General features: G+C 42.0%; 1 protein-coding gene across 1 annotated transcript in view; it reads right to left on the reverse strand.

Annotated features, from left to right (window-relative positions):
- LOC105842714 (uncharacterized) overlaps positions 1-14,808 on the reverse strand; it is a 118,184-nt gene that overhangs the window by 18,604 nt on the left and 84,772 nt on the right. Inside the window, exon 2 of the mRNA XM_012696948.4 lies at positions 4,505-5,457. Coding sequence (XP_012552402.1) covers positions 4,505-5,453 — 949 coding nt within the window. The 5' untranslated portion in view covers positions 5,454-5,457. The remainder of the gene's footprint in view (positions 1-4,504; positions 5,458-14,808) is intronic.

A 14,808-nucleotide genomic window follows, 5' to 3' on the forward strand; every position in this document is an offset into this window, starting at 1 on the left:
TTATTGAACCTTCGATCTCATATTTTAGGATGTTTGGCGGCTGTCTCCTTTGCCTGTATGTTTTTAAAATATCTCTCTCATATTGTTAAATAGCGCTATTCTCTATATTTTATTGTATACATTACAATGTTTTCGCAGCAGTGAATGCTAAATTGGGCCGTCAGAGTAATTAATGGCAGACACATTTCTCAAAAGACTACAACAACACGTAATTTATATTAGAAGAGTTGAAATTAAATGTAGTACTGGTTACGTAAAGTTATCAATTTTAACGCATCATCGACACAGTCCACAGTAGGTTAATTGTGTGTGGTGGTGTGTAATACTTCATGTTGGCCGTCCAGAGATTTATATTTATTATCTTTCGTTATATATGTATATCAATCAATTTTCCTCTCTGTTTTTGAACAGATTTTCTTTTCTTCGACGAGATTTGGTGCTACCAATGAAAACATGGGAATATTATTTGAAATGGGAATAGTCGAGAAAAAAAATCATAAAAAATTGAATAAAAAGAGAATGAGTCACTCTTTTTTTTAGGATTGATGCATTCCTGGTGGCCGGAGGCCTTTCCAGTTTCACCAGGACAGACGGGCGAGCAAAGGCTCAGCCAGGAGGGGTCGGATTTGCTAACAGCTCCCCGAGCGCCTCCGAAGGAGACCTAACAACTCAAGAGCAACTGCTTAGCGAATGAATATATTACCGGATCGGAATCGCGACCCGCTGAGAAGATCCGGCGAGAAACTTAGCGAGCTGATGCATGGGTTAGGTTGCACGTCGAACTCTTTGTCGAGTTTGACGAGTAAGTAAGCCTAAGGTCCCTAAGCCTGCTCCTAGTATTAGAGCTGAAAGCGTCTAAGGCAAAGGTTATTGGATCTGATGGATCCGCAAGGACGCGAAGTCACTCATATCCGTCAGGAGTATTCTAAAAGCCCGTACCCGATGTTAAGCAATCTAGTGTTTACATAAATCACTTAGGTAAGACGTTTAAATTTTATTACGCTTGCAAACCGCGAGGGAATATAAACCATACAGCCAATTGGTAAGCCATTGATAAATTCGATGGATAATCTGTTTTACGGCAGGTCCCCATTTTAATATCGAGGTGTGAAAAGCAATTGTGTTTAAGCGACATTTTTGCAACTTTAGAGGAGAGCCACACAAAGTAAAAAATTTGGAAAAAATATATCATAACAAAAATACCTCGTAATGATGATATACGGAGTTAGCGCAAGTTCGCGAATGACTTCTACTAAAATGGCATAACTGCAAAAAAAAAAAAATGCCTTATTACTGGCGGTAGGACGTGTTGTGAGTCCGCAGTGTATTTATTACCAGCGACCTGCCTGTTTCTACCGCGAAGCAGCAATTACTTCCGAGTTGAAGGGTGTCGTTGCCATTGTACTATAGAACTTAGACTTATTTTGAGACTTATCAAGGTTGGTTGATGATTTTTTTTTATTGCTTAAATGGGTGGACGACCTCACAGCCCACCTGGTGTTAAGTGGTTACTGGAGCCCATAGACATCTACAACGTAAATGCGCCACCCATCTTGAGATATAAGTTCTAAGGTCTCAGTATAGTTACAACAGCTACACCCCACCCTTTAAACCGAAACGCATTGCTGCTTCACGACAGAAATAGGCGAGGTGGTGGTACCCACCCGTGCGGACTCACAAGAGGCCCTACCACCAGTAAATCCTGATGTCTCTTGAATCCGGTGAGCTCGTTCGTACCACATAAAAAAACCCAGATGACGTCCAAATGGCAGTTCGCCAGCGCCAATTGTGTAATGATAAGGATGTGTGCAGTTTATATTAGCGTTCTTCTCGTCAAAATATACATACATCATAAACTGGTAATGGAATATTACGTGTTCGTTCTTAGATAATAGCCGTTTATGTTGGGTTAAACGAATTGTACATATTTATTTTCAAACTAGAAGTACTCTGCAATACTAGAAAATGTATCCTGTCTTGTCAAAATAAAATTTTGCGCGCATATATTTCAGCAGCGGATTTCGTGATTAAGGCATTATCTGCCGATTAACCAGGGGTGGAGGGTGTATATTGCTTTCTCGTTAATTATCAAAAGTGTAAACAGAATATATGTATATAATGATATGGTATACTTCAGAATGAATCTATACTAATACTAATATAATATTATAAAGAGGAAAGATTTGTTTGTATTGAATAGGCTCCGAAACTACTGACCGATTTGAAAAAAATTTTCACTGTTTGGAAGCTACACTATTCCCAAGTGACATAGGCTATAATTTTTTTTGGGATCCTTACTAAAACTCCAATAATGTAACCTAAGGTGTAATAAAATCACCTCAAATATTCTTTACATCGCGTGCGCTGCGAAAACTATTGATGATAGAATAAAATAATGTACTACGACTTTGCAGAACACATTATTAGTTACAAAAAGTGTCGCGACAGCATATGTCTAACCATTATAGTTATGCCGCAATAAGTGTTCTTTTATTTAAAAAAATAAAACAACGTCAAATATCGTTGAAATTTTTGTTAAAGACCCGAGCAGAGCCGGAGCGAGCCGCTAGTAAACAATACGACTTAATTGCGTTTTCTGTGATATATAAAAAAAACATTTGAAGCCCTTAATCACTTTTAAAATTTATATCATATATAAAATGTATATATAAATTTAATGTATTATATTACTTATTTTATAACTATCGCAAATCAATTTGTTTACGGAAACCGGTAACTTGACCTTTAAGCCTGTCGTAGTAAGCTAGTGAGAATTGACATAGAAATTCTGTCACCAATTGTCACAGGCTCATAATTCAATAATAAATAATAAGTTAAGTTAAATAAATAACAAGGAAGTTAATAAGTTAAGTTTTTGTGTATATTTTGCAAATAAACTATATATAATTATGCACCTTATATGAAAATTTAAACTTCCGGAACAATTTTAACCTCAAATTTATTGGAATTAACCTAAGAAAAACAGCTGAAAACTAAAGTAATATTTTAAATTAAATCAAACAGTGTCCAGTCTGATTTCGAAAACACAAATATTTCCTTACTTTGACAAACACAAAATATCCAAGTGAACATCATACTCCAAAAATTTCAAGATATGTTTTAAAAAGTCAATGTTGTAAATTGTGACGATACGATGTCAATCGTAAACAAAAACAAATTTAGTTTGTGAAAAACCTAAAAGACGCGACTTTTTGGCGGGAACGCGAGGTGTGAAGTTGTGCGATTTGTTTTATTTTGTCTATTTGGCGTTTCTTCAGGTTTAAATGTGTAATAACGGTGGTTTATTAACTGTTTAGTATCTGTGAAAATGCACAAATGTGGGAAAATGAAACAAAACAGTTGGACGTGACTTCTCGGGTTCCTCCAAAAAGTCCACTGAAAAAATCTCAGTAAACGACCACCATTTTACTGAGATCATATTTCATCATCATCTGATCTCATTTCATTTCATTCCATCTCATTTCATTTTATGTCATGTTTCATATTAATCAACTTAATTTCATAATATCATTTTTCATTTCTAAAAAATATATAAAAGATTAGGCTGTATGGTATGATACCTTTGCCTTTCCAGTTGGAAAAATAAAACTACTACTACTAACTAAAAGGCGCGTTTTAAAAAGTCAACTTTGTAAATTATGACAATACGATGCCAAATAAAACTAGTTTGTAAAAAACCTAATTGATTCAAACCGCATCGAATCAACAACAAACAAAGTTTCAAACCGAAGCAGATGTAACATTTTCGAAATGTGAACGAAAATCGCCCAACAAAGAGCTAGAATACGCTAGATTTAACGCCAATTACTTTAGAAGCGCAATGTCGCTGGATGCGCAAGGGTGAATGACCGATTGCGCAAAGACGACTGATGGCGCGGCCTTGGCTCCGATAAATTCAGCGGTGGCTGTGATCAGCATTCGTGAGTTGAGTAAAAACTCTTTAAACGTTTAAAATGAAGCTATGACGAAATCTATAAGATGCATTGACTACTCCAAAGTTGAATAAGCGACAAACCGTTGGTACACAATGGATACTCGAATAGTACCTAATGTGCTTTTTTTTTCTTAGATGGGTGGACGAGCTCACAGCCCACCTGATATTAAGTGGTTACTGGAGCCTATAGACATCTACAACGTAAATGCGCCACCCACCTTGAGACATACGTTCTAAGGTCTCAAGTATAGTTACAAAAAGTTATTGAAAGGTACGGTTTTATATATCCGATAAAATAAGGCTATTTCTGTAGAAAACAAAATTTAAAATGCATATAATGTTCAGTTCAGTTTCCGCATAGATGCAATTCACCGAATAATCGCCCTAATGTTAACGAATATTTGTAAAATTATTTATTCGTTTTGTAAATTTGTCGACACGTTTCAACATACCGTAACATTCCATACTTGTGTTCGCTGCAAATCTGTGTCTGGTTTTACCAATCAAATAAACTTATCAATAAAAATTATTCCTTTTAAAACAACTCACCTTTATTACTGGCCGACCATAAATTGCTCGGGGGACTGATCTTTTTCTGTTTATTTTCTTTGAATATCAAGATATCCGGTACTTTATTAGCTTTGTTGTCCTTTGGGATCACGTCTGGAACTCTATCGACATTAACACGCACGAATTCACCTTTCAAAACTTTAGCGTCTTTATTCAGCGCTGGGGGCTGTGGTGCTTTCGGTTTCTTCTGAAATAATCTCTTCTTGTCTGGCTTAGCTAGCACATCTATGTCTGTATAAATAATACTATCAATCTCGTCTACATTGCCGACTTCGTTTTTAATACCTATTATACTCATAGGTTGATCGAACCTCGTATTCAAATGTTTCTGGTGAACAGCGATATGTGTGACCCCGTCATTATCAGTTGTACGCATCAGGTCATACTCGGATTTGCCTTTCTCGAAGATTCCATAATCGTCGCTGTTCTTACTGTTTTTAAATATGTCGTGGTGGGTCTTCTTTTTCGCGAACAAGCCCTCGTTCGTGTTGACCGTGTTTTTCGTCAGGCGATTCCTCATTTTGAAATATTTGTAAGTGAAATATATTCTCTTGAAGTCTTGCTCGTTTTCGAATTTCAAAGCTACCGCCTCTTTGACTGCATTTTTTATGACGTAGAAGACTAAAGTGTTGTCGCCATTCGGGTAGGTCTCAACGTTGACGCAGTTGGCAATGTCATCAATACTGATATTCTCAATCTTAGATTTGTAGTCGGTAAAATCTTTGATTAGCGATTGTTTCTCATCGTCAGCGTGTTCGTATTTGGTTAGCAATTGGAGTTGGTCCTTCTCGTTGAAGCCGACGAGGATGTTGTAGGTGTAGGGAGGCTTGCTGAGCCCTAGGACTTCTAATAGCTGGTTGGAATGAAGCTTTTGTCGGGCGACCAGCGCTGCGAGACCGCCTGAACGAGCTGTCTTCTTCACCGTCATGGCTCTGTAACAAAAGGTAACGTTTTTAGAATTTATTTTTTACATTTTATTGAATTCTCGCGAGTCGTAAACATAATTAAAACTATTTTTACGGTTTACGGTTTTTATTGTCACCCTATTATTATGATTCACCGACGTTTCGATTACTTTAAGATTTTAATGATCAGGGGCTTCATTTGGATATTGTGCTACCTTAAAAAATATTTGTAGACTTTTATGTAACATTTCATTCAGACCGAACTAACTGTGTCTTGAGGTCTGACGTGTCTGTGGCTTGAACTTGTAAATACGCTTTTATTAGCTTCAGACGTATGTATGTTTGTAATGGAATCTTTGAACACGATTTTGACCCCCTTCAAAACGTCGGATTAACCCTAAACTTGGAATATATACTTATTAAGGACCGATCATAAGTATGCAAAATTTCGAGTTAATCCCACGTTTTGAAGGGGGTCAAAATCATGTTGAATGATTCCGTTACATACTAACTTACGTATGGAGCTAATAAAAGCGTATTAAAAAAGGGTTTATATTAAAATCTAAAGTATCTCTCACTCAAATTAAATCAAATCCAAAGTCAGCGAAGCGAAGAAGGAGCGCAGCAATAACTCACATTAAAATTATTTTAACAGAATTTGAATAATCATTAAAATATTACACTTAATATTATTATGTTGTATTAAACTAAGTTAAAGTCTTTTAGAATATTCAGTAAATGCTTTTTGAATTTATTTAAATATACATTAAATTTCGTCGACACGGGCGCATTCTGTGGTGATTCATAGACTCTGAATTGTTTGTTTTCAGGAATTACATACCCAATCCTGTAGACCGAATGGTAAATAGTCGACGTCGCCCAAAGCACGTCATTACGGATCCTCCCGATCCATTAACGGTCCTTTTAAAGTACCACAAGCACCGTTCACCGTCCTCGTTTTTTTTTTTTTTTTTTTTTTATTGCCCTTGTAGGCAGACGAGCATACGGCCCACCTGATGGTGAGTGGTTACCGTCGCCCATGGACTTCAGCAATGCCAGGGGCAGAGCCAAGCCGCTGCCTACCGCTTAATACTCTCCACAAGCCTCGTTTGAAGAAGGACATGTCATAGCGCTCGGGAAACACCGTGGAGGGGAGCTCATTCCATAGCCGGATGGTACGTGGCAAAAAAGATCTCTGGAAACGCACTGTGGATGACCGCAGTGGCTCCAGGTAGTATGGATGAACTCTACTCCGGTGGCGGGCGGTGCGATGGTAAAAACGAGATGCCGGTATCATCTCGAACAATTCCTCAGAGCACTCCCCATGGAACATGCGGTACAGAATACAGAGGGAACCGAAGTCCCTCCGCAGACCCAGAGGCTCCAAACGATCCGTGAGAATGGGATTATCGACAATCCGAACGGCCCTCTTCTGTATGGAGTCAAATGGAAGAAGCTGGTATTTGGGAGCCCCGGCCCAGAGATGGGAGCAGTACTCCACGCGAGGCCGGACTTGAGCTTTATAAAGCAAAAGTCTTTGTCCAGGCGTGAAGTACCGCTTTGCTCTGTTGAGGACTCCCAGCATTTTGGACGCCAACTTGGCTTTGCCTTCCAAATGACTCCGAAACTGGACATCGCTCGAAATGTCGACCCCAAGTATCCCGATACTCTCGGAAGGTTGCAGGGATACTCCTTGGAATTGCGGCGCCATGACAGAGGGGTCCTTCTTCGCAGTGAACGCGCAAACTTGTGTCTTTATCGGGTTGAATTGAACTAAGTTCAATTCACCCCATTCGGAGACTCGCCCCAGAGAGTTCTCCACTTCAGACACAAGTTTTGATCGTCTCTCTTGCACCGCGCTCCGAGAGAGACTCTGATGGCCGATATATCGCGCATCCCCCGTGCTGTCATCCGCATAGCAATGCATGCCATCAATAGACAGCATGTCATTGATATACAGGATGAAAAGCGTGGGGGAGAGCACCGAACCTTGTGGAACGCCAGCGTTAATGGTCATGGTATCAGAGCAGTCACCGTCTACAACGACCGTGATGCTCCGCCCATCCAAAAAGCTAGCGATCCACTTGCAGAGTCCCTCGGGGATTCCGTAAGATGGTAGCTTCGATAGAAGTGCCCTATGCCAGACCCTGTCGAAGGCCTTCGCGATATCAAGGCTCACAGCAAGAGCCTCGCCCTTGCTCTCCAAGGCTTCAGCCCACCTGTGAGTAAGGTATACAAGAAGATCGCCAGCTGAGCGACCGTGACGGAAACCGTACTGTCGGTCACTGATCAGCTGGCGATCCTCAAGATACTTCAGGAGTTGTGTATTTATTATTCGCTCCATCACCTTGGAAAGCAAGGAAGTTATCGCGATAGGCCTATAGCTCGACGGGTCCGACCGGTCACCCTTCTTGGGGATAGGGTGGACGTGGGCGGTCTTCCATGAAGACGGAACCCTGTTAGCGCAATAAGAGAGGCGATACAAACGCGTTAGCGCAGGTGTCAGCTCAGGGGCGCACGTTTTCAAAACCACTGCGGGGATGCCGTCTGGCCCACTCGACTTATGGACGTCCAGGAGTCGGAGCTCCCGCCTAACTGCACACTGTGTGAAGCAGATATCCGGCAGGGAGCTATCACACCGGGGGATGTTCGGTGGTGTGGCACCCCCGTCGTCCACAGTCGAGTTCGAGGCGAAGAGTTTGACCAGAAGGTCAGCCTTCTCTTTCGCGCTGTGGGCCAGAGTGTCATCGGACTTGCGCAGTGGTGGGAGACTAGACCTGCAAAAGTTTCCTTCTGCAGCTTTGGCGAGCGACCAAAAAGCACGGCTCCCGGAGGGATAGCTCTTTAATCGCTCGCCAACTCTAGCAACGTGCTCCGACTTCGCCTTGGCAATTACCTTCTTGTAGGACCTGGAAGCGGCGTTATATTTCCGCCTTTCCCCTGAGATGTTAGGATCCCGACGTCTCCTGGCATTATCCCATGCCACGTATGCGGACCGCTTGAGGTGTGCAGCATCCCTACTGGCATTGTTATACCAGGGTCTGCTGCGACCCCCAACGGGCACTTCAGAGGAGGGAATAAACAATTCCATCCCCCGGAGCACCACGTCTTTAAGACGGTCCGCACAGACGTCAGGATCAGCAGAGGAAAAGCAGAACCGCCCCCATGGGTAGGATGCGTAAAATTCACGCAATCCATCCCAATCTGCTGACATATACCGCCAAACTCTACGATACCCGGTCGTCGTTCGACGACCAGGACGAGAGAGTGGTACGGCAGCACGAATAAGGCAGTGATCAGACGATCCAAGCGGAGCGTCGACCACCACACTGTATCCGGCCGGATCCGTGGTCAACAGAAGGTCCAACAAAGAAGGTTCGTGCCCCTCGATATCTGGGACACGGGTGGGCTGTGTCACCAGTTGAGAGAAGCCGTAGGCCAAGGCGAAATCGTAGGCAGTCCGACCCGGGAGGTCAGTGGTTCTGGACCCCAACCACTCTTGATGGTGAGCGTTAAAGTCTCCAAGAACCACCACCTCCGCAGATGGGTACTGCTCAAGCACGCGGTTAGTCCCCTCTTGCACATGCTCAAACAGAGTTGAACCTGCATCACTGCTGTGGGACCTGTACAGGCACGCGTAGATTCGGATACAGCCCCCGTGATCCACGCGCAGCCACAAGAGGGACAGGTCCCGTTGTTCGAGGCCCCGAAGACGGCGACAACAGACATCCGCCCGGACGAATACGCACACCCCGGCTTTACGTAGGAAGTTGTGCTCCAATACGTAGCCGGGGTATTCAAGGTATGAGGTATCGTCCGGAGCAGATATCTGCGTCTCCGTTAAAAAAAGCAGGGCAGGCTGCGCCGTCTCGAGGTGGTGGTGTACGGCGTCAAGGTTGCTATGTAGGCCCCTAACATTGCTGAAATCCACATTAAATGTGGAATGGGGAACCGCCTGTAAAACCCTTTTCTTTTTTTTAAACTTCATAAATTATATTTCCGGAGAGTAGGATTAGGAGAGGTAGGATGTTGGAGGTGAGATCGAGGCAACACCTGAATGAAGCGCGGATCATAGTACGTGCTCGACCACGGGTTGCGCGAGAGACTGACGCAGGGCATGGAAGGGCCCCCAGTCCACCCTGCGTACGATCGCCGGGATCCACTCCGGTCTCCGACTCCGGCACGACGACCGCACGACAGGATTTTACACCGGTTGGCGGGACAGCTTCCCGGGGCGGAGTTTAGTAGAGACACCCGGGTTCAGGTCCCCTACTGACCGGCGGGCGGCAGCGGATACCGTTTCACTAGGTCTCCCTATACCCCCGCCAAACAATCACGCCCCGTGAGCTCGCACGCACGTCTGCTCCGCATGTTCCAGACGTCACCAAGACTCACCCCCAGCAAGGAAGGGGAAAGGGAGGGAATAGAACTGGCTCTCCAACCCACACGCCGGAACACAGCTAGGCTATTTGGCGGCGGACTCTAGTTGGAGGGTGGTCGCCAGCCAGTCGGACAAGTCCTACCACCGATTATGAATTCGGCTCCCGTTTTGCACCACCCAGGGGTCACTTGTAGGGAATCGCGGGTTAAACCTACGGAAGCGGGAAGCACCAACCCCCAAACCGTCGAACCCGTCGCTTACGACGAAGGGCTCGACGAGCGAATTAACCCATAGACACAGCCCACTGAGTTACTTGCCGGATCTTCTCAGTGGGTCGCGTTTCCGATCCGGTGATAGATTCTGCGAAGCACTCCTCTTGCTAGGGCCAGTGTTAGTAATACTTCCGGTTTGAGCCCCGTGAGCTCACCTATATGTTAGGGTTACACGTCTACTTTTCGACTTTCCTAAATATTATTTGATTGGTCCACAAAAGTTTTTTTGTTATTCTAATACTGCATTAGTACCTATAAACTAACAATAGTTGTTACACATATTTACCGTTAGTAATATATATTTGAGTTGTTAGCGAGTATCACTTTCACTTGCTTTCTTAATTCACACTAACATTGTATTTAGAAAATGTACTTTCGGTCCTCATTTTTTTTTATTGCTTAGATTGGTGGACGAGCTCACAACCCACCTGGTGTTAAGTGGTTACTGGAGCCCATAGATATCCACAACGTAAATGCGCCACCCACCTTGAGATACAAGTTCTAAGGTCTCAAGTATAGATACAACGACTGCCCCACCCTTCAAACCGAAACGCATTACTGCTGCACGGCAGAAATAGGCAGGGTGGTGGTACCCACCCGCGCGGACTCACAAGAGGTCCTACCACCAGTAAAATTCGTTTACTTATTTTTAAATTATTTTACTTATTTTAAAATATTCATCGAAACGTATTCCGTAAACAAAATGTACTATCTAGTACTGATGTTTTTTTAATACAATAAAAAACATTTACATTTTCTGATGGTAAGGTCTTGTTGTCTTGTGAGTTCGCACGGATAGGTACCACCACCCTACCTAGCGCGGTAGCCGTTTAGTTTATTTTATTCATAAGAGACGGTTGTAGTAAAATTTAAAATATATTAAAACTCGGTGTCTAACTCGTAAAAGTGTTTTAAAATCTCGTAAAAGATTAAGACTTAATAGTTTGCTAAATAAAAAAAAAAACGCAAACTCACTAACAACTTAATGACTTAAAGCTTAAGAAATTACCACAAAAGCCTTTGAAAGTTTATATACGCTTACATAACAAACACCTCTTAACAACCTAAATTATCTAAGACGTTAGATAAATGAAGGAATCATCGGATACTAGATAACAATTAGATATTTTAAAAGAAAGTTGTAATGAGTTTCGAGAATTAATGTCGTACAAAAAAAAAAGTTGGTAAAACAATACGTCTGTCATGTGACAGTGCGTTTCCTGCTAGAGGTCGCGTGCTTCGATGTGTGGTACAGGTAAGAGGCGACTACAGTTGAAAATATAAATAATATAAAATAAAAATTATTTTAATTATATTACAATTTGCGTAATTACTGGTGGTAAGACCTCTTGTGAGTCCGCGCGGGTATGTACCACCACCCTGCCTATTTCTGCCGTGAAGCAGCAATGCGTTTCGGTTTGAAGGATGGGGCAGCCGTAGTGAGAGCGTAGACCGGGTTCAGTGGTGTGGATTGGGAGAGGCCTATGTCCAGCAGTGCAGTGCAGGCTGTTGATGACGATGATGATGATGATACTTGTAGACAAATTGTATGCTTTCTGTTTTTTGTAGTGCTAGCCTGTAATCTACATGGCGTATGTGGCACTGTCACTAAACGAATTTGATATACTCTCGCCAGAACATTCAATCGCTCTCTGAGCTAGAGCCCCAGAGAGGGGGAAGGAGAAACTGCGATCAAAAGGTAAACAAACACGTGGCTACCCTAAAACCAAGGCTACAACATGATTATAGGTATTAGATTATACTAACATTATCTAGTACAACAAAGGGAAGAACAGTAGTGTCAATGATAAAGCATCACCATCGATCTCAGCCCTGAGAACTCTTAAAAATCCTCTCCTGCTATTATAATATTTTGTATATTAGTGGCATGATCGATGCTTTGCACACACAGCCATATGGAGATCCAGGCAAGCGACCATGTAGTTACACACTGCAAGTCTTAACATGTATTTCTAAACCATTAAGACCACAGACGTGTTTAACACTACCCCACCGTTTACATTGCGAGGTAGAAATTTCAATAAGAACGCGGGAGACCCGTCCATGTTTTTTTATGTGTTTAAATATATTCCTTTGGCCTACCTGATGGTTAGAATTCTGGCATCCTAGAGGCATCCTGTCGAGGATTTACATTAAACCACATTTGATGAAGAATATATTACACCGCTCGTGAAATACGTTGGAGGGGAATTCATTCCAAAGTATGGTACCTGACAATATGAGCTTACTCAACACTACAAATAATAATTATATTTTTATAATCAACTCTTCCGCTTACGCTTAAGCTTTAAGCCACACATTAATTTCCCAACAATAGCAACGATGGGATTAATTTTACATAATAACTAGTGCACTTCCGACAAAATACGAAACTTGAGGAGAAATCTCTTAATAATTACGTGGCGTCTGATTTCAATGATATTTTTTAATTAGTTCAAAAATCTTTAGAGATGTAAAACAACGTGGGAAGTCGCGTTAATTAGAATCATTGTGTTATTTTTCTAGAATTTGTTGGAAGATGTATTTTTCAACCAGTGAGGCTCTTTGCAATGCAAACTGAAATTTTACTAAGCGGAACTCAACTCTATTAACGATTACGATGTCAATCAAACGTCCGTTGCCTAATCGTTAAGACGCCCGGTGCATGTATATCGATTGATGCGAATATACCCGGACGCAAATCAACTAAAATCAGAGCAGTACTAGCGAAGAAAGCGCCTGTTTGAAAATTGTAAATGACTGATATTTTGCCAATTGAATTGATTAATTTAATTTCATGCTATTTGATTAATGTTCCAAATTCTTTTCATTTCATTTCAATTCCTATTAACATTTTTCACAAAAAAATTATAAAATAATAGGCTGTATGGTATGATACATTTGCCTTTCCAGTTGGTAAAATACAATAACTACTACTACTGACATTTGACAAGTACTTAATTTCAATAGTAGTTTGACGTCACTTCCGTTGCATACCTGCGTGACGTTCTGTAAAAATGTTACCCTCATGCGCCTAAAGAAGTTTCACTTCAAAAATTACTATTTAGTAAATAGGTTTTAGCGCTTCGCCTTTCGGAATGATCTTGATTTTTTTTTAGTAACATATATCAAATGCACAATGTTAATTGCGCATTTGTGTAATTACGCGGGTAGCATTGTCGCAGCCCTGGTTCCTTGGGAAACGATTTAGAGATAGCTGTCCGCGGAGTTCCGTGTACCAGCTTCATAAAATTGAGCACGCACCGAACAATCCTAATGATGTTTAGCAGATAAGAATTATCACGTGTGAAACGATTTAAGAGTCTAGCTCGTAGGCTTGTTTCAGATTGTATTTATTTTAACTTTATATTCGGTTAGCACAGATTATTAGATTTATTGGTGGTAGGACCTCTTGTGAGTCCGCACGGGTAGGTACCACCACCCCGCCTATTTCTGCCGTGAGTAATGCGTTTCGGTTTAAAGGGTAGGGCAGGCGTTGTAACTATACTGAGACTCTAGAACTTATATCTCAAGCTGGGTGGCGCATTTACGTTGTAGATATCTATGGGCTCCAGTAACCACTTAGCCCCAGGTGAGCTGTGAGCTTGTCCAACCGTGTAAGTAAAAAAAAAAAACTCTCTCTCTCACTCTACAACGGGCGCCTTATTCTTTAAACGACGACTTTTTTTCTTTCTCACCTATATACTGATAGCTTAGAGAGGCTAGTTCAGCTTCTCCTTGACGTGTAGGTGAGCTCATGAGGCTCATGGGGCTCATGGGACCCACTGAGAAGATCCGGCGACAAACTCAGTGGGCTGTGTCTATGGTTTAATTTATTCGTCGAGCCCTTCGTCGCAAGCGACGTGTTGGGCTAGGACGGTGACCGGTGCTTGAGGTACCTAAAAGCACCGTTAATGGATCGGGAGGATCCTTAATGAAGTGTTTAGGGCAGGCGACGACAACCTGTTTAATTTCTACTAGCTAGATATACTAGCATATTACAGCTAGATCGATCGCCATTGGACTGCAAAAACCTTTATCGAAATTTAAATTAATTGTAAAAGCCATAGCTTTGAATTATACGTGCAAATCTTATTGGCACTTAGTTTAAGGATGAAGATTTGGAAATTAATGAGTAATTAACAGTTAGAGCAGTTAATTTCACGGGTGATTGCACTTCCTTGTGTCCTCGCGGTCGGCCGAAGGTCGACCTGTTTATCTGTAAGGCAAGTTTTTTTTTGTTTAGGGTTGACAGTTTTTCTCTCGCAGAGAAAAAGTCAAACAGTCATTTGTGAGTTAGTACTGTAATTAGTCAGTAAGCTTTGATTGCATTCGTTTTTGTTTAACTATCATTGAAAACACATTATAGTTACGTTTAAACAGTTACTATAACTATTGGTAGACCGTATTTTGGGCTGTTATGAGTAGGTAGCACCATACTGCTTATATCTTTTTTTTTAAAGTAAGATGCGTGGGCGATCTCTCACGGCCCACCTAGTGGATAGTACACACGAACCACACAGACATCAACAATGTCAATGCCGCCGCCCATCTTGAAGCACAAGTTCTAAGTCTCAGTTTTTACAGTAAAACGGCTGCTCCACTCTTCAAACCGAAACGCATTACTGCTTTACGGCAGAAATAGGCGGGGTGGTGGTACCTACCCGCGCGGACTCACAAAACGCCCTACCACCAGTAAAAAAGAGAGAAGTACTCGTGAACTGC

This window comes from Bombyx mori, chromosome 16 (assembly GCF_030269925.1).
Source record: "Bombyx mori chromosome 16, ASM3026992v2".
NCBI classification, from domain to species: Eukaryota; Metazoa; Arthropoda; class Insecta; order Lepidoptera; family Bombycidae; genus Bombyx; species Bombyx mori.